The 27,474-nt window shown below is 42.0% G+C and overlaps 1 protein-coding gene across 2 annotated transcripts; it reads right to left on the bottom strand.

Moving 5' to 3' along the window:
- Positions 1 to 796: 796 nt before the first annotated feature.
- On the bottom strand, positions 797 to 15,977 carry LOC118401563 (thromboxane A2 receptor-like). 2 transcript variants are annotated; one of them, XM_035799181.2, is made up of 3 exons: positions 15,300 to 15,974; positions 7,719 to 8,595; positions 797 to 2,661 (listed from the first exon to the last, which is right to left on the bottom strand). In XM_035799181.2, the coding sequence occupies exons 2-3, from the start codon at positions 8,502 to 8,504 to the stop codon at positions 2,341 to 2,343; spliced, it is 1,107 nt and encodes a 368-aa protein (XP_035655074.1). In that variant the 5' UTR covers positions 8,505 to 8,595; positions 15,300 to 15,974; the 3' UTR covers positions 797 to 2,340. The 2 variants fall into 2 exon arrangements, with proteins under 2 accessions (XP_035655074.1, XP_035655075.1); XM_035799182.2 differs by lacking the exon at positions 797 to 2,661 and adding an exon at positions 3,331 to 3,759 and having other exon boundaries at positions 15,300 to 15,977.
- Positions 15,978 to 27,474: the final 11,497 nt, after the last annotated feature.

The following is a 27,474-nucleotide window of genomic DNA, read 5'->3' as shown; positions in this document are numbered from 1 at the left end:
TGTTTCAATATTCAAATTCGATTTCACCAGCTGCCCCATAGTAATGAACATGTCATGAGTCTGGACGAGACAGAAAGGCAGGCAGCGTTTCTCAGCCAGTCTAAATCATAATTCAGATGGCATCATTTTTATGGATAAAAAAAAAATTCAATTGAAAAAAGGTCAAATGAAACACAGCTCATTTGCAGTCTTTCCAGCTTCAGTTTGAAGTGATTGTGTTACTGTAGCTGTGTTGTTGGCTAGCTCCTCTGAACAACAGTGTCCTGACGAGTGACCACATTTTCTATGCCAGGCAAAATCTCGCCTCACCAGCTTATTGTTATGGATGTACTGTATCCAAATAAATGTCACTAGAAAACAGCTTAAACAAACGCAAATAAAGCTACTTTGTTGTTATTCTGGCTGCACTTTTTGACGTAACTGTAAGTTAGACGTAGTTGGCTAGCTAGCGAGCCAGGGATAAGAACGTTGTCAGCCAGTATGGGTATAGAACAAATGACTGGTTCGCGTCCATAGATACAGAACAAAAAGACTGAATGACTGGGTCGCGTCCATAGATACAGAACAAAAAGACTGAATGACTGGGTCGCGTCCATAGATACAGAACAAAAAGACTGAATGACTGGGTCGCGTCCATAGATACAGAACAAAAAGACTGAATGACTGGGTCGCGTCCATAGATACAGAACAAAAAGACTGAATGACTGGGTCGCGTCCATAGATACAGAACAAAAAGACTGAATGACTGGGTCGCGTCCATAGATACAGAACAAAAAGACTGAATGACTGGGATACAGAACAAAAAGACAATGACTGGGTCGCGTCCATAGATACAGAACAAAAAGACTGAATGACTGGGTCGCGTCCATAGATACAGAACAAAAAGACTGAATGACTGGGTCGCGTCCATAGATACAGAACAAAAAGACTGAATGACTGGGTCGCGTCCATAGATACAGAACAAAAAGACTGAATGACTGAGTCGCGTCCATAGATACAGAACAAAAAGACTGAATGACTGGGTCGCGTCCATAGATACAGAACAAAAAGACTGAACTACTGGGTCGCGTCTCTAGCAACCCAAGATTTGTTTCAGGACTATATCTTCCAAACAGAATATCTATGGTGATATTTACCTGCGTACACAGTCAAACCCAATTCAACACTCAGTTTGTCTACAAATTAATTGTTGGATTCACGTCTCCATCTCAAACAAAAATCTAACTTAAAGAATAGGACTAAATTAAATCAAATCAAACTTTAAATGCACATTAAATAAACTTTGATTTAAATTTAGTCCATATTCTTTAACTTACATTTTTGGTTGAGATGGAAACATGAATACAACATATTAATAATTACCTTGAAAAGTACATTTGAAATGAACCAAAGCTTGAAACCCTAAGCCTATATGTATTGTCTATTTAAGCAATACAGGGCTATTCTTACACACCACGCAACGTGTGTCCGGATACAGCTCTAAGCTGTGGTATATTGGCCATATACCACAAACCCCTGAGGTGCCTTATTGCGATTATAAACTGGTTGCCAATGTAATTAAAGCAGTTAAAATGAATATTTTGTCATACCCGTGGTATAAGGTCACGGCTGTCAATCAATCAGCATTCAGGGCTCGAACCACCCAGTTTCTATATATTTTTTTACCATGGTTGAATTGAAACAATAGCTGTTGATGACTTTGCAAATACTATATAGGCCTAAATAGTATAATTGATGATACATGACTTATAAAGTATGGTTACATTTCATTTGCACTGTTAAACCTTCCCTTTGGAAATACTTTGATAGCAACAGTGAATATATTTAGTTTTAAAGAGATCTCTCAATAATCATTCTCACAGTAGCACATTGGTAGTAGTCAGTGACATAGTACATAACAACTAAGTAGGGCTGAGCTTGGTGGAAACCCTGGATGGGAAACTACATTTATAGTTGTAGATAGATCATCTCTCCAGTAGGAGGTGCTGCTCAGCCTGTTGTTTTTTCTTCTTCTTCTGATAGTGGATATAACGTTGAGGTTCTGCCATTGTTTCAAAGATACAAATGCAACATATTTCATACAAGGTTTCTCTATGTTGAAAATTGGTTACAATGACAACATAACCTTGTGGTTGAAAAAAAAACATTTGACATTTTTTCAATTCCAATGTATATATTCCACGTCACAATACGTTTATTCAACCTGTTTGTGCCCAGTGGAATGCCACAGCCGTATCCATGTTCAGTCTCTTTTTAGAACTGTTTAAACAGCACCTAAAAACATATAAATAAAAATGTCACTGACGAGGAGGAGTACCAATGCACAACAACAGGAAACAGTCAAGGCGATGAAGGTGGAGCCTTCACGTTAAATGACTGGGTCTCAACTGACACGCGCCTTTCGCCACCCCCCAGGACATCACTGCCCAGGGAAGAACGGGTGAACCGGCGGATGGTGCCGACGAAGGAGGCCGGGTACAGGGTCCTTATGGAGCCCCGGGACCAGTCCCAGTTGGGGTAGAGGCGCTTAAGGACGGCGCGCCGAAACAGGATGTACACCCAGGGGTCCAGGATCTGGTTCCAGGTGGCGAAACGGATGAAGAGCAGCAGGTTGCGGACCTGAAGTGGGCTCTCTGACAACACAGTCTGCGCAATAAACACCTGTGGAATGTAGGGGGAGGGAGGGAGATGGAGAGACAAAGACAATTAGAAGAATAGGGAGGGAGATGGAGGGAATAACAGAGAGAGAGTGGGGAAGTGAGAGGGAGAATGATTTGTCATCAGTAGTTTGAACACGAGGGCAGCAGTTTGGGCCTTCTCACACACACACACACACACACACACACACACACACACACACACACACACACACACACACACACACACACACACACACACACACACACACACACACACACACACACACACACACACACACACACACACACACACACACACACACACACACACACACACACACACACACACACACACACACACATAAGCTCTACTCCTCAGAAATGACATATGCGCTTGTGTTTAGCAAATAATTAGCATTTTCCAGATGCATCTAAAACATGCTAACAGTCCCTTTTAGTGTCTCATAATCACAGCTGGCAGTGAGTTGCTGTGGTCAAACACACACACACGCATGCATCATTAACAACGGATTACACACAAATAGAGTACGCAGATTCACAACGACCACAAAGCATTGCTTATGATTTGGAATGATCATTGTTTTTTAAAACATTTTTTAGGTATCACCATCGTTGGTCCATGGGGAGGGGGGTGCACTGGCAAAAGCAGAGATTGCAAGTGAATGGCTTATTGCCTGCCTCATATGGAGTAGAACAGAAACGAATATCCCTCAAATAGTCTTTGGACTGAGCATGATCCAGTTGGGGGTTATGAATAATGTAATTCAGAAGCTGTTAAGGAGAAGTGAAGCGGCTAAGATGGTGGTCCAAAGCAGATGAGTCCATAGTTGTGGCACGAATGATGCATTCATTTGGATGGTCTGGCTATGGATGAGGGTCCGGACAGTCCGGAGGAGCCACAGCACAAAGCAATGTGTGGTGAGTAAAGATAGGGGGCGGTATAAACATTAGCTGTTTTTACTCGCCTTAGTCTGGACTCCTGACATAGGATGTATACCCAGGGGTCACATAGCTGATTGAAGGTGGCCATCCGCAGGCTGAGTAACATGAAGTCAGGCTCTACGGGTTTGGCGTACACAGCACATTTCAGACTATATATCTGTACGGGACAGTCAGGAGGTTAGACTGGATAAAGGGCTCCAGAAGTGCTGAAGAACATATGATAGCGGGGCGACAGGTAGCCTAGAGCGTTGGACTAGTAACCGAAAGGTTGCAATATCGAATCCCCGAGCTGACAAGGTAAAAAAAATCTGTTGTTCTACCCCTGAACAAGGCAGTTAACCAACTGTTCCTAGGCCGTCATTGAAAATAAGAATTTGTTCTTAGCTGACTTGCCTAGTTAAATAACGGTATGAAATAAAGTGTTACCCTACCATTATATCCACCTCCCCACCAAACTCTTTCCCCCTTCCTTCCAAAAATAATTAGGCTTCACTTGTACCCCTTTTAGGTTTTAAATCAAAATGTTTGTTAAAAAAGGCCTTCGATATTGATTTGGTGGCGCCTATAAAATAATCTAGCGGAAACAGTGTCAAACACTGACAGTAAACACTTTATTTTGATGGTAGGTACCGTGTAGATAGATGCTCAACCGTATTCAAAGTAAAGTGTTACAGAATACACAAAGAGCAGTGGAATAGTAGCACATCATACACCCACATTGTGAGGCTGTGATGTGAGTTGATGTGGTTTTTGGCCTCCCAACTACCTAAGCCACAATGTTGATTACAAAGAGCCTTGAATGGCTATGGTCCAGAAGTATTACAGCACTTTGAGGTCAGCTAATTTAGCCTGCATTGCTTAGGAGAAATGAGGCATTTAGAGACTGGTAGCTTAGACCAGACTAAGCCCCATTTTTTGAGAGTGAGAAATAACGAAATGTGTATACAGTGCATTTGGAAAGTATTCAGACCCCTTGACTTTTTCCACATTTTGTTACGTTACAGCCTTGTTATAAAATATATTACATCACCCCCCCCTATCAAACTACACACAATACCCCATAATGACAAAGCAAAAACAGGTTTACATTTTTTTTCAAATGTATAAAAAAAATATGACATTAACATAAGTAAACAGACCCTTTACTCAGTACTTTGTTGAAGCACCTTAGGCATCGATTGCAGCCTCGAATCTTCTTGGGTATGACGCTACAAGCTTGGCACACCTGTATTTGGGGAGTTTCTCCTCTCCAGATCCTCTCAAGCTGTGTCAGGTTGGATGGGGAGCATGGCTGCACAGCTATTTTCAGGTCTCTCCAGAGATGTTCGATCGGATTCAAGTCCGGGCTCTGGCTGGGCCACTCAAAGATATTGAAACTTGTCCCGAAGCCACTCCTGCATTGTCTTGGCTGTGTGCTTTGGGTTGTTGTCCTGTTGGAAGGTGAACCTTCGCCCCAGTATGAGGTCCTGAGTGCTCTGAAGCAGGTTTTCATCAAATATCAGCATCATGCTGTTTTTCAGTAGCTGGGACTGGGAGACTAGTCAGGATCGAGGGAAAGATTAACAATCCTGACTAGTCTCCCAGTTCCAGACGTGGAAAAACATTCCTACAGCATGCCACAACCATAGGGATGGTGCCAGGTTTCCTCCAGACGTGAAGCTTGGCATTCAGGGCAAAGAGTTCAAACTTAGTTTCATCAGATCAGAGAATCTTGTTTCTCACGGTCTGAGAGTCTTTTGGTGTCTTTGACAAACTCCAAGTGGGCTGTCATGTGCCTTTTACTGAGGAGTGGATTGCATCTGGCCCCTCTAACATAAAGACCTGATTGGTGGAATGCTGAAGAGAACTGTATACTTTATCCATTAGATTTTTTTTAACCTTTATTTATCTAGGTAAGTCAGTTTAAGAACACATTCTTACTTTCAATAACGGCGTAGGAACGGTGGGTTAACTGCCTTGTTCAGGGAGCAGAATGACAGATTTTTACCTGGTCAGCCCTGGAATTCAATCTTGCAACTTTTCGGTTACTAGTCCAACGCTCTAACCACTAGGCTACCTTCTGTCCCAAGTAGACTAATAAGGTATTTCTGTTTTTTTTTTTTTTTTAATACAATTTGCAAACATTTCTTAAAACCTTTTTTCACTTCATAATTATTGGGTATTGTGTGTAGATTTGAGGGGGGGGAATTATTTAATCAATTTTAGAATAAAGACGTAACAACATGGAGAAAGGAGGGGCTCTGAATACTTTCCTGTACATTACATGTCAGAGACAGTTAGTTTATGTTTATGTACAATAACAGTTCTGTATTTGTTAGTACTTTTATCAACAGTCACTGTGCGATTGAAAACTTTGTATCAGTTTTGAATTGAATCGATTGAACACAGACACAGCAGGACAGAGGCAGATCTAGGAAAAAAGACTCTGGCCCGGATATCCCCCTTTGTCTGCAGCCGGAGATGGCCCTCTCTTACAGGCCTTATCACCAGCCAGCATACAGCCCCATTCCCTAATAGAGGGCCAGTTCCACTTCCTGAACTTGACATTAGCTGTAAACAATGCACATTGCTTACAAAGACACCCCACAGTTTATGCTGTTCAGCCAGTTATTCAGCCTTATTTTACCAGGCAAGTTGACTGAGAACATATTATTGCAACAACCTAGGTAAGAGTTACAGGGGGAGAAGAGGGGATAAAACCACCAATTGGAAGCTGGGGGATGATTAGGTGGCCATGACGGTCAGGTTGGTGATGTAGCCAAGACACTGGGGTTAACACCGCTACTCTTACGATAAGTGCCACGGGATCTTTAGTGACCACAGAGAGTCAGGACAACCGTTTAACATCCCATCCCGAAAGACGGCACCTTACGCAGGACAATGTCCCTTTCGCTGCCCTGGGGCATTGGACTCTCCATAGACCAGACCCCTTCTGGACCTCCAACAGCACTTCCAGCAGCTGTTCTTCAATCCAGGGACCAACCTTGCTTAGCTTTAGAGGCAAGTCAGCAGTGGTACCAGAAAGTTAGCCAAAAAGAGTTCAGTTAGTGGAGGATCGAGAGAGCAACCTCAATTATCAGAGATTTTTGTGTGCACATATTGATACACATGTATTGGGGCCTGTATCAAGTGTGAGTTGATCAGTATCTCTTGACTTAATTTGCCATACAAATGCAGTACGTATACAGTATGCAGCAGTGATGGTCTATTGCATTATATATGTTGGTTAAGTCAGATAAGAACTAAGTCTTATTTACAATGACGGCCTACCAAAATGCAAAAGGATGGAATTAAAAATAAACATAAATTAAATAAAAATATAGGATAAAATACACATCACGAAAAGAGAGACAATACAACATAAAGAGAGAACTAAGACAACAACATAGCATGGCAGCAACACATGCCAACACAGCATGGTAGCAACACAACATGGCAGCAACACAACATGGAGGCAGCACAACATGGTAGCAGCACAAAACAGGGTACACATATTATTGGGCACAGACAACAACACAAAGGGCAAAAGGTAGAGACAACAATACATCACGCGAAGCAGCCACAACTGTCAGTAAGAGTGTCCATGATTGAGTCTTTGAATGAAGAGATGGAGATAAAACTGTACAGTTTGAGTGTTTTTTTGCAGATCGTTCCAGTCGTTAGCTTTGAATGAAGAGATTGGGTGCACGAGCCCTGAATGCTGATTGGCTGATAGCCGTGGTATATCAGACCGTGTACCACGGGTATAAAAAACATGTATTTTTACTGCTCTAATTACTTTGGTAACCAGTTTATAAGAGCAATAAGGCACCTCGGGGGTTGGTGATATGTGGTAAATATACCACGGCTAAGGGCTGTGTCCAGGTACTCCACATTGAATCGTGCATAAGAACAGCCCTTAGCCGGCGTATATTGGCCATATACCACACCCCCGTGGGCCTTGTTGCTTAAATATGTTACAAAGAACAAATGTTGGAATTTCTTACATATCAATACTGAGTGATGACTATAATGATGTGTTTCAGTGGATATTGTGTCCTCCTGGCATGTACTGTACGTGCTTGGTATAGTGTGTATGTATGTGCGTGCACGTTTTAATAGGCTGCCACTACTCACCAGCAGGGGGCACCAGCAGATGGTAGCGATCATCATGATCCAGATGAGCTGCACCATCATCTCCACCTCGTAGTCGCGGCGACGCTGCATGCTGTCCTGGCCGCAGCACACCTTGACCAGGGTCACCACGCTCACCGTGTTGAGCAGGAAGGACACGGCTATGGACAGCAGCCCGACCAGAGAGAAGAGTAGACAGAAGACCATGTCGCTAGCCTTAGAGCTAATGTTGAAGAAGCACCAGGAGCCTGGTATCTGCATGTGGTAGCTCCCCACACCCACCAGGGGCAGTAGTGAGATGCATCCCGCTACCGCCCACACCATCAGCACTATGCACACGGCCCGCGACTTGGTCATGCTGGTCGAGCGGGCGAACGGCCGGTTGATGCCCACGAAGCGCTCCACAGCCATGGTGGCGCCCAGCAGCAGTGGGCACAGGCCGTAGAAGACCATGGACATGCCCATGTAGTTGCAGAAGTGGCAGTGCGGGTCCAGGCGGCGCCAGTTGAACTGGGTGAAGTGGAAGGTGATCACGATAATGCCGGTGACCAGGAGGCCCATGAAGTCGGTGACCACCAGGCCGCAGAGGAAGACGAGAAAGGAGGAGCGCGAGCGGCTGTGCGTGCGCTGGAAGGACTTGAGGAGGACCACAAAGGCGATGAGGTTGAAGGTGAGGCCCAGAGGGCTGAACACAGTGGAGAAGTAGATGGAAGCAATGGTGTGGGGGAAGTTGAAGGGGGGATTGTTGATGGAGAAGCACTGTGGAGTCGTCTCGTTGGAGAGGTTCATGGTGGCGGCTGCAGGAAGTTTGGCTATTCCCAACACTTCAGAAGAGGAGGAACTAGTTCATTTAAGATTTCCGTTGCCTTTATTCTTCCTCCTGACAAATGGGACAGAACTCTGCATTAGTAACAGAAGCGTTTCAACAAGACTTTTAACAACTTTTTGGTTTAGCTCACAGGACAGTATAATAAACTTCCATTCAGCAGAGATTATATGATATGTTGAGGGAAGAATGTTTATTAGTTGACAGAACTGCAACGCTTACACTCGACTGACCTCGAAAACTACACACAGCTTTTAAAAATGTTCACAGAAACCGACTGAAAACTTTTGTTTGCCATTGTGTCATTGTCTACATAGCCTCTTGGGACCAGTCTGATTGCTACGTTTACCATTCTATTGAACACAGCGATAAGGCTGGTTCCACCAGACTCATCTTAACATGTTGACAATGTTTAAACAGACTCAATCAAGCCTCTCTGGAGGACTAAAGACTCAATGGTGGATAGAGACTTTGACCCCATGAATTCCAAAGTGTGGGAGACAGTAAAAACACACAACTGTAGTTGCCCATCTCTTGGCAGGAAATGCAGTTACATCAACATTACGTCAACGTTAATATAATGATGTCTTTAACAGAGGTCAGAGGTCAGCTTACTAGTCATTCACTTCTGCCATCAAACTAAATGGAGATCACATAGTCTCTAATTTTTACCGGTAGGCTATCATGGGGACATGACAAGAGAGGATTAACAGGAAACAGATTCTCCAAATGCCATCCTACCATGTTATTACCGAGGAACTTGTGCTGCATTGTAGGCATTGTAGGTATGAACCCAAATACAGAAAAACATATGCTCTCATTTCAATAAAATAAAATAATCAAAGAAGTTCACCAAGCTTAGTAGATAGTTGGGTTTGCTAGATATAGTTGCTAAGATGTAGTTGCTAAGATGTAGTTGCTAAAGATGTAGTTGCTAAGATGTAGTTGCTAAGATGTAGTTGCTAAGATTGGAAATTATTCAGACCCCTTCACTTTTTCCTCATTTTGTTATGTTACAGCCTTATTCTAAAATTGATTTGAAAACATTTCCCTCATCAATCTACACACAAAACCCATAATGACAAAGCGAAAACAGGTTTTTAGATATGTTTGCTAATTTATAAAAATGAAAAACTGAGAGAACTGAGACAGGATTGTGTCGAGGTACAGATCTGGGGAAGAGTACCAAAACAATTCTGCAGCATAGAAGGTCCGCAAGAACACAATGGCCTCCCTCAATCTTAAATGGAAGAAGTTTGGAACCACCAAGACTCTTCTTAGAGCTGACCGCTCGGCCAAACTGAGCAATCGGGGGAGAAGGGCTTTGGTCAGGGAGGTGACCAAGAACCCGATGGTCACTCTGACTGAGCTCCAGAGTTCCTCTGTGGAGATGGGAGAACCTTCCAGAAGGACAACCATCTCTGCAGCACTCCACCAATCAGGCCTTTATTGTAAAGTGGCCAGATGGAAACCACTCCTCAGTAAAAGGCACATGACAGCCCGCTTGGAGTTTGTCAAAAGGCACCTCAAGGACTCTCAGACCAAGAGAAACAAGATTCTCTGGTCTGATGAAACCAAGATTGAACTCTTTGGCCTGAATGCCAAGTGTCACGTCTGGAAGAAGCCTGGCACCATCCCTACGGTGAAACATGGTGGTGGCAGCATCTTGCTGTGGGGATGTTTTTCAGTGGCAGGGACTGAAAGACTAGCCAGGATTGAGGCGAAGATGAACAAAGCAATGTACAGAGATCCTTAATGAATACCTGCTCCAGAGAGCTCAGGACCACAGACTTGTCGAAGGTTCACCTTCCAACAGGACAACGACCCTAAGCACACAGCCAAGACAACGCAGGAGTGGCTTCGGGACAAGTTTCTGAATGTCTTTGAGTGGCCCAGCCATAGTCCGGACTTGAACCTGATTCAACATCTCTGGAGCGATCTGAAAATAGTTGTGCAGCAATGCTTTGTTATTATGGGGTATTGTGTGTAGATTGATGAGGAAAAAATATATTTAATCAATGTTTGAATAAGGCTGTAACGTAACAAAATGTGGAAAAAGTTTTGGGGTCTGAATACGAATGCACTTTAGTTACTGATTTTGTGTTTAGTGTTTGAGACCCTTCCATCCCCAGCTATAGCTAGACAGTCAGTCTTTCTGGGACCAGGCTGGGAATAGTTATCAGGTCAAATTTAACCTGTGTTCCTTGGAGGAATGGCATTATGTTGTTGCAATCAGGCACCAGTATTCCCTGTCTCCCTGCGTGTTTTGACTTCAGAATCACGAGAAATTACACTGAAGCAATCAGCCAATATCCTAATTTCTATACTTATTCAATTTTGTTTTCCAACTAATGAGAGTGGATTACCACTGGATAAATGCATTGAAATCAGAGAGGACAAGAGAAATTAAACTTCTACAAATAACAAACAAGCTGGTGTTGATCCTTGAGCCTTTTTGCTTAAATACACCTGCAATCTCAAACTATCCATATTACAGTTGAAATAGCCTACATGCTCCAGTGTGGTTAATTTGGTAGGACCATGGTGGTAGCAACAGGGATCACATTTACAAAAAAAAATATGCATTTACTGTACTATAAGTAATTTTGGATCAAAGCTTCTGAAAAAGAACATATTATATCAAATGGATATCTTTATGTTGCTGAACACGATACCTAAACATGGAACCAATGCTGGGAACTGAAGGCAAAGGCCAGAAGTACCGTAGCTTATACAGTGGGGAGAGTATTTGACACACTGCCGATTTTCCTACTTACAAAGCATGTAGAGGTCTGTAATTTTTATCATAGGTACACTTTAACCGTGAGAGACGGAATCTAAAACAAAAATATGGAAAATCACATTGATTTTTAAGTAATAAATTAGCATTTTATTGATTGACATAAGTATTTGATACATCAGAAAAGCAGAACCTAATATTTGGTATATACCACCTTTGTTTGCAGTTAGAGATCATACGTTTCATGTAGTTCTTGACCAGGTTTGCACACACTGCAGCAGGGATTTTAGCCCACTCCTCCATACAGACCTTCTACAGATCCTTCAGGTTTCGGGGCTGTTGCTGGGCAATACGGACTTTCAGCTCCCTCCAAAGATTTTCTATTGGGTTCAGGTCTGGAGACTGGCTTGGCCACTCCAGGAACTAGAGATGCTTCTTACGGAGCCACTCCTTAGTTGCCCTGGCTGTGTGTTTCGGGTCGCTGTCATGCTGGAAGACCCAGCCACGACCCATCTTCAATGCTCGAACTGAGGGAAGGAGGTTATTGGCCAAGATCTCGCGATACATGGCGCCATCCATCCTTCCCTCAATACGGTGCAGTCTTCCTGTCCCCTTTGCAGAAAAGCATCCCCAAAGAATGATGTTTCCAGCTCCATGCTTCACGGTTGGGAAGGTGTTCTTGGGGTTGTACTCACCCTTCTTCTTCCTCCAAACACGGCGAGTGGAGTTTAGACCAAAAAGCTCTATTTTTTTGTCTCATCAGACCACACGATTCTCCCATTCCTCCTCTGGATCATCCAGATGGTCATTAGCAAACTTCAGACAGGCCTGGGCATGCACTGGCTTGAACAGGGGGACCTTACGTGCGCTGCAGGATTTTAATCCATGACGGCGTAGTGTGTTACTAATGGTTTTCTTTGAGACTGTGGTCCCAGCTCATTGACCAGGTCCTGCCGTGTAGTTCTGGGCTGATCCATCACCTTCCTCATGATCATTGATGCCCCACGAGGTGAGATCTTGCATGGAGCCCCAGACCGAGGGTGATTGACTGTCATCTTGAACTTCTTCCATTTTCTAATAATTGTGCCAACAGCTGTTGCCTTCTCACCAAGCTGCTTGCCTATTGTACTGTAGCCCATCCCAGCCTTGTGCAGGTCTACAATTTTATCCCTGATGTCCTTACACAGCTCTCTGGTCTTGGCCATTGTGGAGAGGTTGGAGTCTGTTTGATTGAGTGTGTGGACAGATGTCTTTTATACAAGTAACGAGTTCAAACAGGTGCAGTTAATACAGGTTTATTAGTGGAGAACAGGAGGGCTTCTTAAAGAAAAACTAACAGGTCTGTGAGAGCCGGAATTCTTACTGGTTGGTAGGTGATCAAATACTTATGTCATGCAATAAAATGCAAATTAATTACTTAAAAATCATAAAATGTGATTTTCTGGATTTTTGTTTTAGATTCCGTCTCTCACAGTTGAAGTGTACCTATGATAAACATTACAGACCTCTACATGCTTTGTAAGTAGGAAAACCTGCCAAATCTGCAGTGTATCAAATACTTGTTCTCTCCACTGTATGTGAATTCATTCGGAGCTTTTCGTGATCATGTCCCGAGTGTGGTGGAGACTGTTGGTTAAAATTCTTCCAGAGAATCTGATTGTCCCATCAAGTCGACCTCATTGGACACTAGCAAATCACCGCAGAACGCAGGGCGTTCCCAACGCATATTTTTGGTGCCCATGACAGAAAGCGTATGCAGTGCTGAATTAGATGAATGACAGGCGGTATCATTTGATTTCTCCGAAAACACTGTGGGAAACAGCACAACTCATTAGATTAGGGGAGACCGGGGCTGTGTGTCACTTTTCACATTTTTTTTTAGACTTTTGTCAACAATTATTGTAAAGAACAAGGTCTTGGGTTGAAATGGGTTCCCATTTATTATTAAAACACTGTCAATTAACAGTAATTAACAAATGACTGTAGCTTACAGTCTTAGAAATAGCTGGGCTATTGATTTTGATTGAACAATATTCAACAGCTTGTACTTTGTAAATACAACATTTTGTATATAACCATCCCCATCTGAGCATAAAGGCTAGTTCATTTCCATATTGCTTGACCTCGCAACTGTTGGCTCACTCTTTTTTTTTTATATTAAAAATAGCAGTGTTTTTAGGTATAGCCGGTACAGTGCCAACTAACGCTGCCTATAATATCTTACAACTCTACAATATCATACAATGCTACAATATCACTGTTACGTTCACCAACACCAAGTGATGTGCGCTACGTGCTAACGAGCTAAACGTCCTAAAGTCCAACCTCAAAACACTGTAACATCATACAACTCTACAATATCAAAAAACAATCAACAGTTTTACAGAATGGGCAGCCAGATAACTGAATCATTTTCAAGAGCAACAGGTGTGCTGTGTTCACGTGTTCACATACTGTATGCGAATTTAGATTTTTGTTTAATTTAGGTGATTTAGAACTTTCAAAATGTTTCAGTGAGACCAGATGACTAATGTATAGTTTTTGAAATCTGGCTGTGGTCAATGAATTTACTGTAGCCTAACCAGTTTTAAATAGCCTATAGGGCCTAGATGTATCGTTTGCACAGAGCCTGTTCTACCCTTATTATTTTATGCTAAGCTTGGGATTGCTTGATAGTTTATATAATAATATAATAATATAATAATAATAATATATGCCATTTAGCAGACGCTTTTATCCAAAGCGACTTACAGTCATGTGTGCATACATTCTACGTATGGGTGGTCCCGGGAATCGAACCCACTACCCTGGCGTTACAAGCGCCATGCTCTACCAACTGAGCTACAGAAGGACCTAGTTTCAAACACTGAGAAATTCATTTAAAAAACAATTCCACCATGAGGCCGTAAAAACAGCAATAAGCAAATAAAACAAATCAAAAGTCGAGTCAAATAAAAATGACACGATAAATGGTTTAAGAAACTGCTTAGAATACAGTGTAATGTAGGCATGCAAAACACTAAGTATTTTCTACACTCAAATAAGCTGTTGGAGAGTGACTCCTGGTAGGGAAGCATGGGGTAAGTTGAGACAAGGGGTAAGTTGAGCCTTCCTTGTTTCTAGGAAACCATACACAAAATATATTTTTGGACAAATATTTAGGAAGAGGTCATAATTTCATGGAGTCTGTAGGAAGAAATCACATGGAATAAGTGGTAAGTAAAATTTAAATAATAAAAATTTTTTTTCAACAAGTCAAATTATTTTGTTTTACAGGTTACATGATGCTTGTATCTAAACCAAAGTAGATGATTTAAAGATTGTTTTATCCATCAGTTGGGATCTCTATCAACTCCAATATGAGGTCATAAACCTAGCATGAAAGTGCATTCCTGTAGCTGTGTGGGATAATATAGTCAAAATGTTTGCTTTGGAGAAAGTTGAGCCAATGATTGAGCCAATGGCAAGTTGAGTAAATTGATAAGGGATTATTGGTGGGATATGAGGTAACAACAGGGCCTGGAGTATGTTAAAAGTGTTTAAATAAGTGTTGTTAAAATATGCTTAAAATGATTAAAATACAAAAAAAGTGATTGTGTTTAACTGTGTTTGGGAAATAAAGATTGACATGGTTATAAAAAGGTAGAGGTAATATTTAATTCAGTACAGACATTTGTCGGTGGCTTAATTTACCCTGTACCGCGGCTCAATTGACCCCATACAAAAACAATGTTTTCAGAACTGTAATGTTTACATGAATTCTGATTATTTCCAGGGATACACAACATTGTGAAATATATGTAGATATCTTTGTTTGAATGAATTCTATTTTTCCCTTGAGGGAGTAATACTGAATGTGAAACAAGTGCTCAACTTACCCCACTCTTCCCTATCCTCCTTGGATATGTTAGAGGCATAGAAACCTTGTAAAGAGTGAATATCTGGACATTATATAAATATAAAAGCCTAGAAGGACCCATCTATTTTTAGAGAATATAATAAGAAACATGTAGCCTACCTTTTTACAGCAGTCACTCAGTCACTCAAACATCAGGGCGAAGTAGACTGCGTCTTCAGCCTGCTACTGTGCGCGCGCCTCGGTCGTGGTCCGTTTAGTAGACTCTAGTCCACCGTGTCCACACGAGACTATCTTAATGACGTTGTAACAGCTGTAGGCTTACGGTAATGGTCCTCACGAGTGACATCGGTATATGAAAATATACACAATTGATATAAGCCAATGCAAAAATAGTCTGAAGTCCCTCTCTGCCGCAGTTAAAACGTTACTTTTTTTCGTCCCTGGAAGTAAACGGGATTGACAGTGGGGAGCATCCAAATGCAAATGTCGCTAATCAGCAGCATAATAGGCAGCGAGAGAATGCAACATCGATGATTGAATCATTGAAACTTATTGTAGATAGAAAAAAGTGTGAATATAATGATCATAATATGTTTACAGCCTTGAAATGTGACTTTCAGAAAAAAAAGGTGATTAGGGGCAATCTGCAGTTGCTACATCGATTTTTTTTACTTATACATTTATAATACGTACCCATTGATTCTTGAAATGTTTAAGCTTGTTTTACTCCAATGTTTGTAAACAAAGTAAATGTAAACAAAGACTGTATAGCCTAAAAACATAGTTTAAACTATGATGTTGTTATGATGGATGGCCAATCCTTGCATCCAAAGCTCTGCCTATGAATTTGAGAGTGGTTACATTTCTCCAGACCCATCCCTCAGCTATTTATTGAAACAGGGGTGGAAAGGACACTTTGTCATTGTTTCAACTTCTGATTACTGCTTTAAGTGTTGTACCTCATCTGAACCAAAAATATGAACTTGTTAATTTCAATGTTTGTAAACAAAGTCTAACCAAACAACGTATAGCCTTAAAACATGGGTAAAACTAGCCTTAAAACATGGGTAAAACTAGCCTTAAAACATGGGTAAAACTAGCCTTAAAACATGGGTAAAACTATATTTTTGATATGGATGATGCTCAGTCAATGCATTCATAGTTCTGTCTTTGAATTTGAGAGTGGTTGCATTTCTCCAGCTTTTTTACAGTAAAAGTGACAGGGATTTTTATTTTATTGTTTCAATTGCTGATTGCCCCTTTAAGTATTAGCACTTTTGACATGTATATTTTCTAAATAATTTCCTATTAGACAAGCTCCATTAGAGGCCCCGCAAGTCCAATCAACTTTATACACGGGTTAATGATGACTATGTACATTACAATATCCTAAATGTGAAATATTTATGAGGGTGTAAACAGACAATTATGGTTATTAATGATCTCAGCAGTAGCCTACTTCACTGGTCAATGAGGGAGGCCCATTAGTCTGAAGGAAACACAGAGCCTGTAGAACAAAACCATATAGACAATCTTATGTCACTAATATGAGACATTTTAACGCTGGCAGTTACATCAATGCTCAGTAGCATTTAGCTACAACAGTGTACAGCTTCTCCAGTCCGGGAACAAGAGGATGTACACAAGGCAACATTTAATCTGTACACCATCTATGAGTAGTGACTGAGTGAATTTAAACACTCTCTCGTGATAAGAGGAGGGCGACGCCTTCGAACGAGACGGGGATGGCCTGAGGTACCAGACACTGACAGATGATTAATGGGCAGATGAACTATTGACTTTCCAGTTGAAGTGTTACAGCTGAAAGCTATTTCAAAGGCCATTATGTATCCACTGTATCCTCAGTCTTCATTTGAAGATCACATTGAACTGACATTTTGAAAGGACACCATCCTCTTGGGTCAAACTTCTTCCCAATATGGGCTACCACTCTTAGAAAAAAAAGGGTTTGAAAGGGGTTCTTCGGCTGACCCATAGGATAACCTTTTATGGGTTCAGGTAAAACTATTTTGTGTTCCATGTAGAACCCTCTGTGAAAAGGATCCTACAGTTTGGCTTTCCTAAATCTCATCCAGATAATGTCCTCTTAAACAGCCATTATGCAATTTAGGCGCTACACCTGATATCTTCAAAGGGAAATACTCCTGCTGTCAGGCTCTATCGTCTTATCCTGTAAAGATGAACAGATGCGTCTTATCCTGTAAAGATGAACAGATCCCTTCATCAATGTTTTCTGCCTGTCTGCTTCTAACAGGCCCTGACTACAAGCAGTTGAACGTTGTGACATATGCATCTCAATGACCTGCTGCATACTTTAGATAAGAGCAATAAGCATTACAGCAAGAAAACTAGACATTTTGTACAACCATAATGTCTGTGAATGTTACAATATATTCATTTTTTTATTTAACCTTTATTTAAAACAGGGAGATCCCATTGAGACTCAGGCTTATTTTACAAGGGAGCCGCTGTATGTACACAATCATACAGATTCTCAACATTTATATTGGTGTCACATGTTGGTCTCACCAGGGTTAAATCTCCCTGGTACAGAGTAAGCACAGCATCCATCTTTTATCATATAAAGGATTTCCTGTTCCCACAATAGGAATGTACAATGTACAAAATGTTCTAGTGCATTACAGTGTAATTTGTAATTTGTCATAGATTACTCAGTGTTTCCAGTGGTTCTAGATGAATCTTTCTTTTAGTGCATGACGACAGGCATAACATTATTATTATTTTTTTTAACCTTTATTTAACTAGACAAGTCAGTTAATAAGAACAAATTCTTATTTTCAATGATGGCCAGTGGGTTAACTGCCTTGTTGAGGGGCAGACCGACAGATTTTTACCTTGTCAGCTCGGTGATTCGATCTTGTAACCTTTCGATAACATTTCTGTGAATCAATCCGAAAGTGGGATTGTAGAGAATTCTCAGTGGTGCTGCTCCTCTGTTATCACACTCCACCTCATCCCCTGCCCTGAAGATGCCAGAGAGACTGGCTCCCCAAATTCCCAGTGACCTCTGTGACCTGGCCATTAGGCCTTGTACGGCAGATTGACCAGGGAGGCATTTATCCGAGCTAAACTGGCCAAAATGCACATCCAACAACACAGAACACCTCAAATAATACTACCCAAAAACAATCACAATTTCTCTTACCCAGTGGCATATGGCCTTTTTTAGGTGAGAGCTGATTCCGCCCCGTGATATGCAGTGCCCACTTTGTCAAAGTTAGGGGCTCAAAGGATTTAGCTTGTCCATGCCCACTTTGTCAAAGTTAGGGGCTCAAAGGATTTAGCTTGTCCATGCCCACTTTGTCAAAGTTAGGGGCTCAAAGGATTTAGCTTGTCCATGCCCACTTTGTCAAAGTTAGGGGCTCAAAGGATTTAGCTTGTCCATGCCCACTTTGTCAAAGTTAGGGGCTCAAAGGATTTAGCTTGTCCATGCCCACTTTGTCAAAGTTAGGGGCTCAAAGGATTTAGCTTGTCCATGCCCACTTTGTCAAAGTTAGGGGCTCAAAGGATTTAGCTTGTCCATGCCCACTTTGTCAAAGTTAGGGTCTAAAGGATTTAGCTTGTCCATGCCCACTTTGTCAAAGTTAGGGTCTAAAGGATTTAGCTTGTCCATGCCCACTTTGTCAAAGTTAGGGGCTCAAAGGATTTAGCTTGTCCATGCCCACTTTGTCAAAGTTAGGGTCTAAAGGATTTAGCTTGTCCATGCCCACTTTGTCAAAGTTAGGGTCTAAAGGATTTAGCTTGTCCATGCCCACTTTGTCAAAGTTAGGGGCTCAAAGGATTTAGCTTGTCCATGCCCACTTTGTCAAAGTTAGGGGCTCAAAGGATTTAGCTTGTCCATGCCCACTTTGTCAAAGTTAGGGTCTAAAGGATTTAGCTTGTCCATGCCCACTTTGTCAAAGTTAGGGTCTAAAGGATTTAGCTTGTCCATGCCCACTTTGTCAAAGTTAGGGTCTAAAGGATTTAGCTTGTCCATGCCCACTTTGTCAAAGTTAGGGTCTAAAGGATTTAGCTTGTCCATGCCCACTTTGTCAAAGTTAGGGTCTAAAGGATTTAGCTTGTCCATGCCCACTTTGTCAAAGTTAGGGTCTAAAGGATTTAGCTTGTCCATGCCCACTTTGTCAAAGTTAGGGTCTAAAGGATTTAGCTTGTCCATGCCCACTTTGTCAAAGTTAGGGTCTAAAGGATTTAGCTTGTCCATGCCCACTTTGTCAAAGTTAGGGTCTAAAGGATTTAGCTTGTCCATGCCCACTTTGTCAAAGTTAGGGGCTCAAAGGATTTAGCTTGTCCATGCCCACTTTGTCAAAGTTAGGGTCTAAAGGATTTAGCTTGTCCATGCCCACTTTGTCAAAGTTAGGGTCTAAAGGATTTAGCTTGTCCATGCCCACTTTGTCAAAGTTAGGGTCTAAAGGATTTAGCTTGTCCATGCCCACTTTGTCAAAGTTAGGGTCTAAAGGATTTAGCTTGTCCATGCTCACTTTGTTATCTGACATTCAGAGCTTAAATAGCCAAAATGATCAGTCACAGAAATCAGGACTAATAAAGCCAATGGAACTGCCTGGTTTAAAAACAGTAGGCCTGTTACATGGATGGGCATTCATAACATTTCTCGCACTGCATTGTTGGTTAAGGGCTTGTAACTAAGCATTTCACGCTAAGGTTTACACCTGTTGTATTCGGCGGATGTGACAAATACAATTGGATTGCGGCCGACAGTGTAGGCTACACTATTCTGGAGGGGTTAGGATGGGGGCAGTTTGTTTGGCCTCCCCTATGGGTGGCAGAGCAGCCAGGACCGGGCCTGTGGCCACTGATAGGTTGCTAGGGTCAGGTGGTTGCACGGGGGCCGGACAACTGACAGTCCTCTTCCAGTGGGTGATATTAAAGCAATACGCCCGAGGAGGTGTGGTGTATATGGCAGCAGTGGCATTTTGGACATATACCACAAACCCTCCGAGGTGCATTATTGCTATTATAGACTGGTTACCAACCATAATTACAACAGTTGTTACATACGCCTCTAGAAAGAGGGAACGCAACACCCTGCTACGTCGCAACTCCCCGTGGTGTGAAAGAGGTATGGGACTGTAGGTGTGGGTAAGGATGACAAAGGCAGAGAATTGACCGCTTACTGGGAATTGATTTATTCCTTCACACGGTAAATTTGGGGAAAAGGGGCAAGACGGAACCAAAGCAAAGAAAGTAAATGTCAAAGCTCCCTCTCCTACCTTACCTGGCTACCCACTACTTATCTAACTTAGCATCACCTGGTGCTCCAACCTAAATGCAGGGGGTGGTCCGCCCAGGACTTACCTAGTGTGCATAGACAGTAAATACTACGGGTTATGAGGCCCGCGGGCCTCTTGCCTAAGCACTCCCTAGGTGTCTTCCCCCCTGGGAACAAATTAAACAGAATTACACAAAGGTAAGTGAACAATCATCAAAACCACTGCATCCTATTGACACACACGTACCTCAGAAGCAGCGGCTGCACAACACTTAACAAAACCTGTCTCTGAGCAACAACCAAGACAGGACATCAAATCAGCTCTCTCTCTCAGCATCAACCAACATAGGACACACCAAATATCCCTCGCTAAGCAACAACTAACATAGAACATAACAATCAGCTCTCTCTTTTTCAGCAACAACCAACATAGGACATACCAATTAGCTTTCTCTGACAAAGGAACACTCGCTTTTCTAACTGGAGAAGGAGTCTGTAATGAGATACAGCTGTATCCTCTGACGAGAGGGCGGGGTCAGCTCCAATTAGCAATGGGACCGACCAATCAGCTGCTTGGGGGAATTTCAGGAAGCCATTCTGAAACACACACATACAAACAAAACCACAACACAGAAACTGGGGAATGTAACAACAGTAAACAAGTATTTTTGCATTATACCCATGGTTTATTGTCTGATGTACCATAGGTTTCAACTAATCAGCATCTAGGACACAAGCTAACTGGTTTATAATTAAGCTAAATATACCACAGCTAAGGGTTGTTTTTAGCGGAGTGTCTGGATACAGACCTTAGCCGTGGTATATTGGCTATATACCACCAACCCCCGAGGTGCCTTATTGCTATTATAAGCTGGTTACCAATGTAATTAGAGCAGTAAAATAAATGTTTTGTCATACCAGTGAAATACCATACCCGTGGTATATTTGATACACCACGGCTGTCAGCCAATCCGCATTCAGGGCTCAAACAACCAAGTTTATAATGTCTGATATATTATAGGTTTCAGCCAATCAGCATCCAGGACACAAGCTAACTGGTTTAAAATATTATTTATACCACAGCATTATTGAATACTCTGGCTTGAAGGGCATTCTAAAGTCTGCATTATGTCCCTATAATGCACAGCAGTATTCGACTGCTATGAAGTTTATACTTAAATGTTCTATGCTTGTGCTGCTGTTGAAAGCTAAAGTTGAATGGAAAAGATTATTGGTGTAGTTGAATTAGATTTTTAAAATAGCCAGCTACTGTAGGAGGACTGATGGTTTGTTAAGACACAGATAGGACAATTGAGACAGATATTTCACCGGATGTATAAATGTGAAGCATCCAGTTGCTGTTTCCACTCACTACCAAATATGGTAGTGAGAGGAAGCCCACTGGCCGGCAGTGGGAGAAGATGGAATGAGATGGATTTTGGCCAATATTTAGCAAATTCCCAAAACTAAACTCAGTTATGAACAGGGTGGACTATATTCCACATGTTTTAATCTATTTGTGTTTTGCTTTCTGTCTCATGTTGTACAGATCGTCAGCAAGAAAAATATTGAATTCTGTTGAATTGTCAAGTGGGCTAAACTCTCATTAAAACGCATTGTACACTCTCTTTCAGATCTGCCAAACACACCTCTGCCTCTGACAGAGTCTCCCTGTGCTGATCACAGGTGACACTGTCAGTGATTTATTTAGAATTCAAGGCACACTTAACCAGCATGGCTACCACAGCATTCTGCAGCTATACCCCATGCCATCTGGTTTGCGCTTAGTGGGACTATAATTTTTCATTTTTCAACAGGACAATGTTCCAACACACCTGTATGATGTGTAAGGGCTACTTAGCCAATAAGGTGCTGCGTCAGATGACCTGGCCTCCACAATCACCGACCTCAACCCAATTGAGATGGATTGGGATGAATAGGAGTGAAGGAAAAGCAGCCAACATGTGCTCAGCATATGTGGGAACTTCTTCAAGACTGTTCAAAAAGCATTCCAGGTGAAGCTGGTTGAGAGAATTCCAAGAGTGAGCAAAGCTGTCATCAAGACAAAGGGTGGCTACTATGAATGATCTAAAATCTAAAATATTTTTTGATTTGTTTAACACCTTCTTTGGTTACTACATGATTCCATATGTGTTACTTAATAGTTTTGATGTCTTCACTATTATCCTACAATGCAATTTCCATGTTGAAATGTTGTTGTGTGCCTAATGGTTTGGATTCTGGATAGATACCCTTATTAGGTTTCCTGGTACTGACCATACAGTTCTCGAGAAACTATCTGGAAAACACGAATAATATAATAATAATAATATAATAATAATATATGCCATTTAGCAGACGCTTTTATCCAAAGCGACTTACAGTCATGTGTGCATACATTCTACGTAGGCATGTGGATTATGATACATGATGAACTGATAGGAGAACTTCCTAATGATCCCTTAGACTCACATAAAACATTGGGATATTAGCTTAGTCACATCAAACTCATGCCAAAGTCGTGTCCCAATCGGACAGAAACAGCTTCAGCCAGGGTCGGACTGGCCATACTGCAGTTCAGGCAATGCCAGGTGGGCAGGTCCCTTTTAGGCCCAGTGGACCTGTCAAAATGACCATTATTTGGCTGATAATGGGGGCCTTGAGTAGAAAAATTGGACAGTGTTATCAAATCAAATCAAATGTAATTATAAAGCACTTCTTACATCAGCTGATGTCACAAAGTGCTGTACAGAAACCCAGCCTAAAACCACAAACAGCAAGCAATGCAGGTGTAGAAGCACAGTGGCTAGGAAAAACTCCCTAGAAAGGTCAGAACCGAGGAAGAAACCTAGAGAGAAACCAGGCTATGAGGGGTAGCCAGTCCTCTTCTGGTTGTGCCGGGTGGAGATTATAACAGAACATGGAGTAAATGTTAGTTGACTTTTCATAGCTGATCATTCAGTATCTCTCCTGCTCCTGCTGTCTCTAGATAGCAGGTCTGGGACAGGTAGCACGTCCGGTGAACAGGTCAGGGTTCCATAGCCGCAGGCAGAACAGCTGAAACTGGAGCAGCAACACGACCAGGTGGACTGGGGACAGCAAGGAGTCATCAGGCCAGGTAGTGCTGAGGCATGGTCCTAGGGCTCAGGTCCTCCGAGAGAGAGAAAGAAAGAGAGAAAGAGAGAATTAGAGAGAGCACACTTACATTCACACAGGACACCGGATAAGACAGGAGAAATACTCCAGATATAACAGACTGACCCTAGCCCCCAGACACATAAACTATTGCAGAATAAATACTGGAGGCTGAGACAGGAGGGGTTGGGAGACACTGTGTCCCCATCCGATGATACCCCTAGACTAGGCCAAACAGGCAGAATATAACCCCACCCACTTTGCCAAAGCACAGCCCCCACACTACTAGAGGGATATCTCCAACCACCAACTTACCACCCTGAGACAAGGCCGAGTATAGCCCATGAAGATCTCCCCCATGGCACAACCCAAGGGGGAGCGCCAATCCGGACAAGAAGATCCCGTAAGTGACTCAAACCACTCAAGTGACGCACCCCTCCTAGGGATGGCATGGAAGAGCACCAGTAAGCCAGTGACTCAGACCCTGTAATAGGGTTAGAGGAAGAGAATCCCAGGGGAGAGAGGGGAACCGGCCAGGCAGAGACAGCATGGGCGGTTCGTTGTTCCAGTGCCTTTCCGTTCACGTTCACACTCCTGGGCCAGACTACACTCAATCATAGGACCTACTGAAGAGATGCGTCTCTCACATGGGTAGGCAGACCATTCCATAAAAATGGAGCTCTATAGGAGAAAGCCCTGCCTCCAGCTGTTTGCTTAGAAATTCTAGGGACAATAAGGAGGCCTGCGTCTTGTGACCGTAGCGTAGTGTGTTTAGGTATGTACGGCAGGACCAAATCGTAAAGATAGATAGGAGCAAGCCATGTAATGCTTTGTAGGTTAGCAGTAAAACCTTGAAATCAGCCCTTGCCTTAACAGGAAGCCAGTGTAGGGAGGCTAGCACTGGAGTAATATAATCACATCTTTTATAAATAACCGGGACGATTTCTGGTCCCATTCCGTCCCTGGCTGCAGCAGCAAAACCATGATGAAAAGCAAGGAGTTCAAACAACTAAGAGGACAAATCTCTCCTCTTTCCCATTCTATTGGGGCGGCAGCATAGCCTAGTGTTTAGAGCTTTGGACTAGTAACGGACAGGTTGCAAGCTCAAATCCCCTAATTGACAAGGTACAAATCTGTCGTTCTGCCCCTGAACAAGGCAGGTAACCCACTGTTCCTAGGCCCTCATTGAAATTAAGAATTAGTTCTTAACTGACTTGCCTTGTTAAATAAAGATAAAATATAAAGTGCCTTCAGAAAGTGTTCATATCCCCTGACTTATTCCACATCTGGTTGTGTTACAGCCTGATTGATGAAATATACTTTTTCATTTCACCTACACACACAATACCCCATAATGACAAAGCAATAACGTATTTTTTGACATTTCTATAAAGTGTATTAAATTACAGTTTTTCTCCATTGCTAAAACACTAAAACCCATTGGCTGAACAAAGTTCTCAGTTGCCTGGACTCATTTAGCTAATGATGCAGTCTGTTGTCAATACCTTAAACCATTTCATATGGTAAAACACAATTTGCAGATCTCACTTAGACTTTTCAGCAAAACTCTAAACACATTCTCATTCTCAAAACACATTCTGCACTCTAATGCACATGTCATCCATACTGGTAAACACAAGTGGCAACAATCAAATACAAATAGAGAACATATGTCATTGATTGAACACAACCACTCAAAATTGATTTAACCTGTTTCAAATGATGCAACACAACCAATATAAGCCAGTTCAGAGAGCAAACAGGTTGTTGAAGGTGGGAAGGAGAAAGTCTGAGAATGGATACTGTAGTACAGTGCATTGTAGGCTGTATACTGTACAATGGACAAATTGTATGGCCCTGAACATTGTGCTTTTCATTTATTAACAGTACTGACTGCTCAATAGATTTTGACTGGTTGCAGGTTCATATCAACAAAGAACAAGAATGACAGTATCACAGAGACAAAGGACAAGTTTGTGAGATGCAGGGTACAGTACTGTAAAAATAGGGGTACAAGGAGGAGGAAGAACAAACAACAAAATTGCAAAGAGCAAAGCAAAGTAGTAATTTCTGATCAATTTTGAGCTACTATGATAGAACATGTTTTCGTTCATCAAAAGACAATGACGGAAAAATATGAATATCTTTTTAGATTAAAAATGTACTTCTCCTGAGAATTGTATGTTTAGAACAATGTGTTTTCTATTTTTCGCTGTATTGTTTACTGACTGCTTGAGAGTGTATATCATTTTGATCACTTTGTTTATGATTTGAGAGCAGTGTTTGATTTTGAACACAAGTAAAACTGTTTTGAGGCGAATGTTTCATTTTGCGAGAGGAGTCAGAGGTTATGTAAATAGTGCTTGAAGATGAGGTTTTGTGTTTAATGTTGCAAGAGGAGTCAGAGGTTATGTAAATAGTGCTTGAAGATGAGGTTTTGTATTTAATGTTTTCAGGAAATGGAGCAAGGTTTCAGAAATTGTGTTTTAGCAATTGAGAAAAACTGTAAATACAGAAATATTGAATTTACACAAGTATTTTCCCTCCTGAGTCAATACATGTTAGAATCACGTTTGGTAGTAATTGCAGCTGTGAGTCAGGGGTGTGAATACTTGTGTAAACATTTTTTTTCTGAAGGCACAGTATATGATGATTAGAAGATTTGTCCTTTTAGTTGCTTTGAAAATCTATGTCAAGACCTGAAAATGGCTGTCTAGCAATTATCAACAACCAACTTGACAAAGCTTGAAGAATTTAAAAAAGAATCATGTGTAATTATTTTACAACCCAGGGGTGCAAAAGCTCTCCTAATGACTCCTTGTGACAAGGCTGGGACCCTGCAAGCTGACACCGGTTCAAATAAAATAAAATAAAATAAAATTTTATTTGTCACATACACATGGTTAGCAGATGTTAATGCGAGTGTAGCGAAATGCTTGTGCTTCTAGTTCCGACAATGCAGTGATAACCAACAAGTAATCTAACTAACAATTCCAAAACTACTGTCTTATACACAGTGTAAGGGGATAAGGAATATGTACATAAGGATATATGAATGAGTGATGGTACAGAGCAGCATACAGTAGATGGTATCGAGTACAGTATATACATATGAGATGAGTATGTAGACAAAGTAAACAAAGTGGCATAGTTAAAGTGGCTAGTGATACATGTATTACATAAGGATGCAGTCGATGATGTAGAGTACAGTATATACGTATGCATATGAGATGAATAATGTAGGGTAAGTAACATTATATAAGGTAGCATTGTTAAAAGTGGCTAGTGATATATTTACATCATTTCCCATCAATTCCCATTATTAAAGTGGCTGGAGTTGGGTCAGTGTCAATGACAGTGTGTTGGCAGCAGCCACTCAATGTTAGTGGTGGCTGTTTAACAGTCTGATGGCCTTGAGATAGAAGCTGTTTTTCAGTCTCTCGGTCCCAGCTTTGATGCACCTGTACTGACCTCGCCTTCTGGATGATAGCGGGGTGAACAGGCAGTGGTTCGGGTGGTTGATGTCCTTGATGATCTTTATGGCCTTCCTGTAACATCGGGTGGTGTAGGTGTCCTGGAGGGCAGGTAGTTTGCCCCGGTGATGCGTTGTGCAGACCTCACTACCCTCTGGAGAGCCTTACGGTTGAGGGCGGAGCAGTTGCAGTACCAGGCGGTGATACAGCCCGCCAGGATGCTCTCGATTGTGCATCTGTAGAAGTTTGTGAGTGCTTTTGGTGACAAGCCGAATTTCTTCAGCCTCCTGAGGTTGAAGAGGCGCTGCTGCGCCTTCTTCACGACGCTGTCAGTGTGAGTGGACCAATTCAGTTTGTCTGTGATGTGTATGCCGAGGAACTTAAAACTTGCTACCCTCTCCACTACTGTTCCATCGATGTGGATGGGGGTGTTCCCTCTGCTGTTTCCTGAAGTCCA

This window comes from Oncorhynchus keta, chromosome 22, assembly GCF_023373465.1.
Source record: "Oncorhynchus keta strain PuntledgeMale-10-30-2019 chromosome 22, Oket_V2, whole genome shotgun sequence".
NCBI lineage: Eukaryota > Metazoa > Chordata > Actinopteri > Salmoniformes > Salmonidae > Oncorhynchus > Oncorhynchus keta.
This window is presented reverse-complemented; position numbering and strand designations above follow the sequence as displayed.

What these genes read in the sequence shown, in the direction of transcription:
- LOC118401563 (XM_035799181.2), bottom strand. Translation starts at nt 8,504, where the DNA reads ATGAACCTCTCCAACGAGACGACTCCACAGTGCTTCTCCATCAACAAT. An exon ending in TCTGCTGGTGCCCCCTGCTG is followed by an intron (nt 2,662 to 7,718) that starts GTGAGTAGTGGC and finishes TACATTCCACAG; the next exon opens with GTGTTTATTGCGCAGACTGT.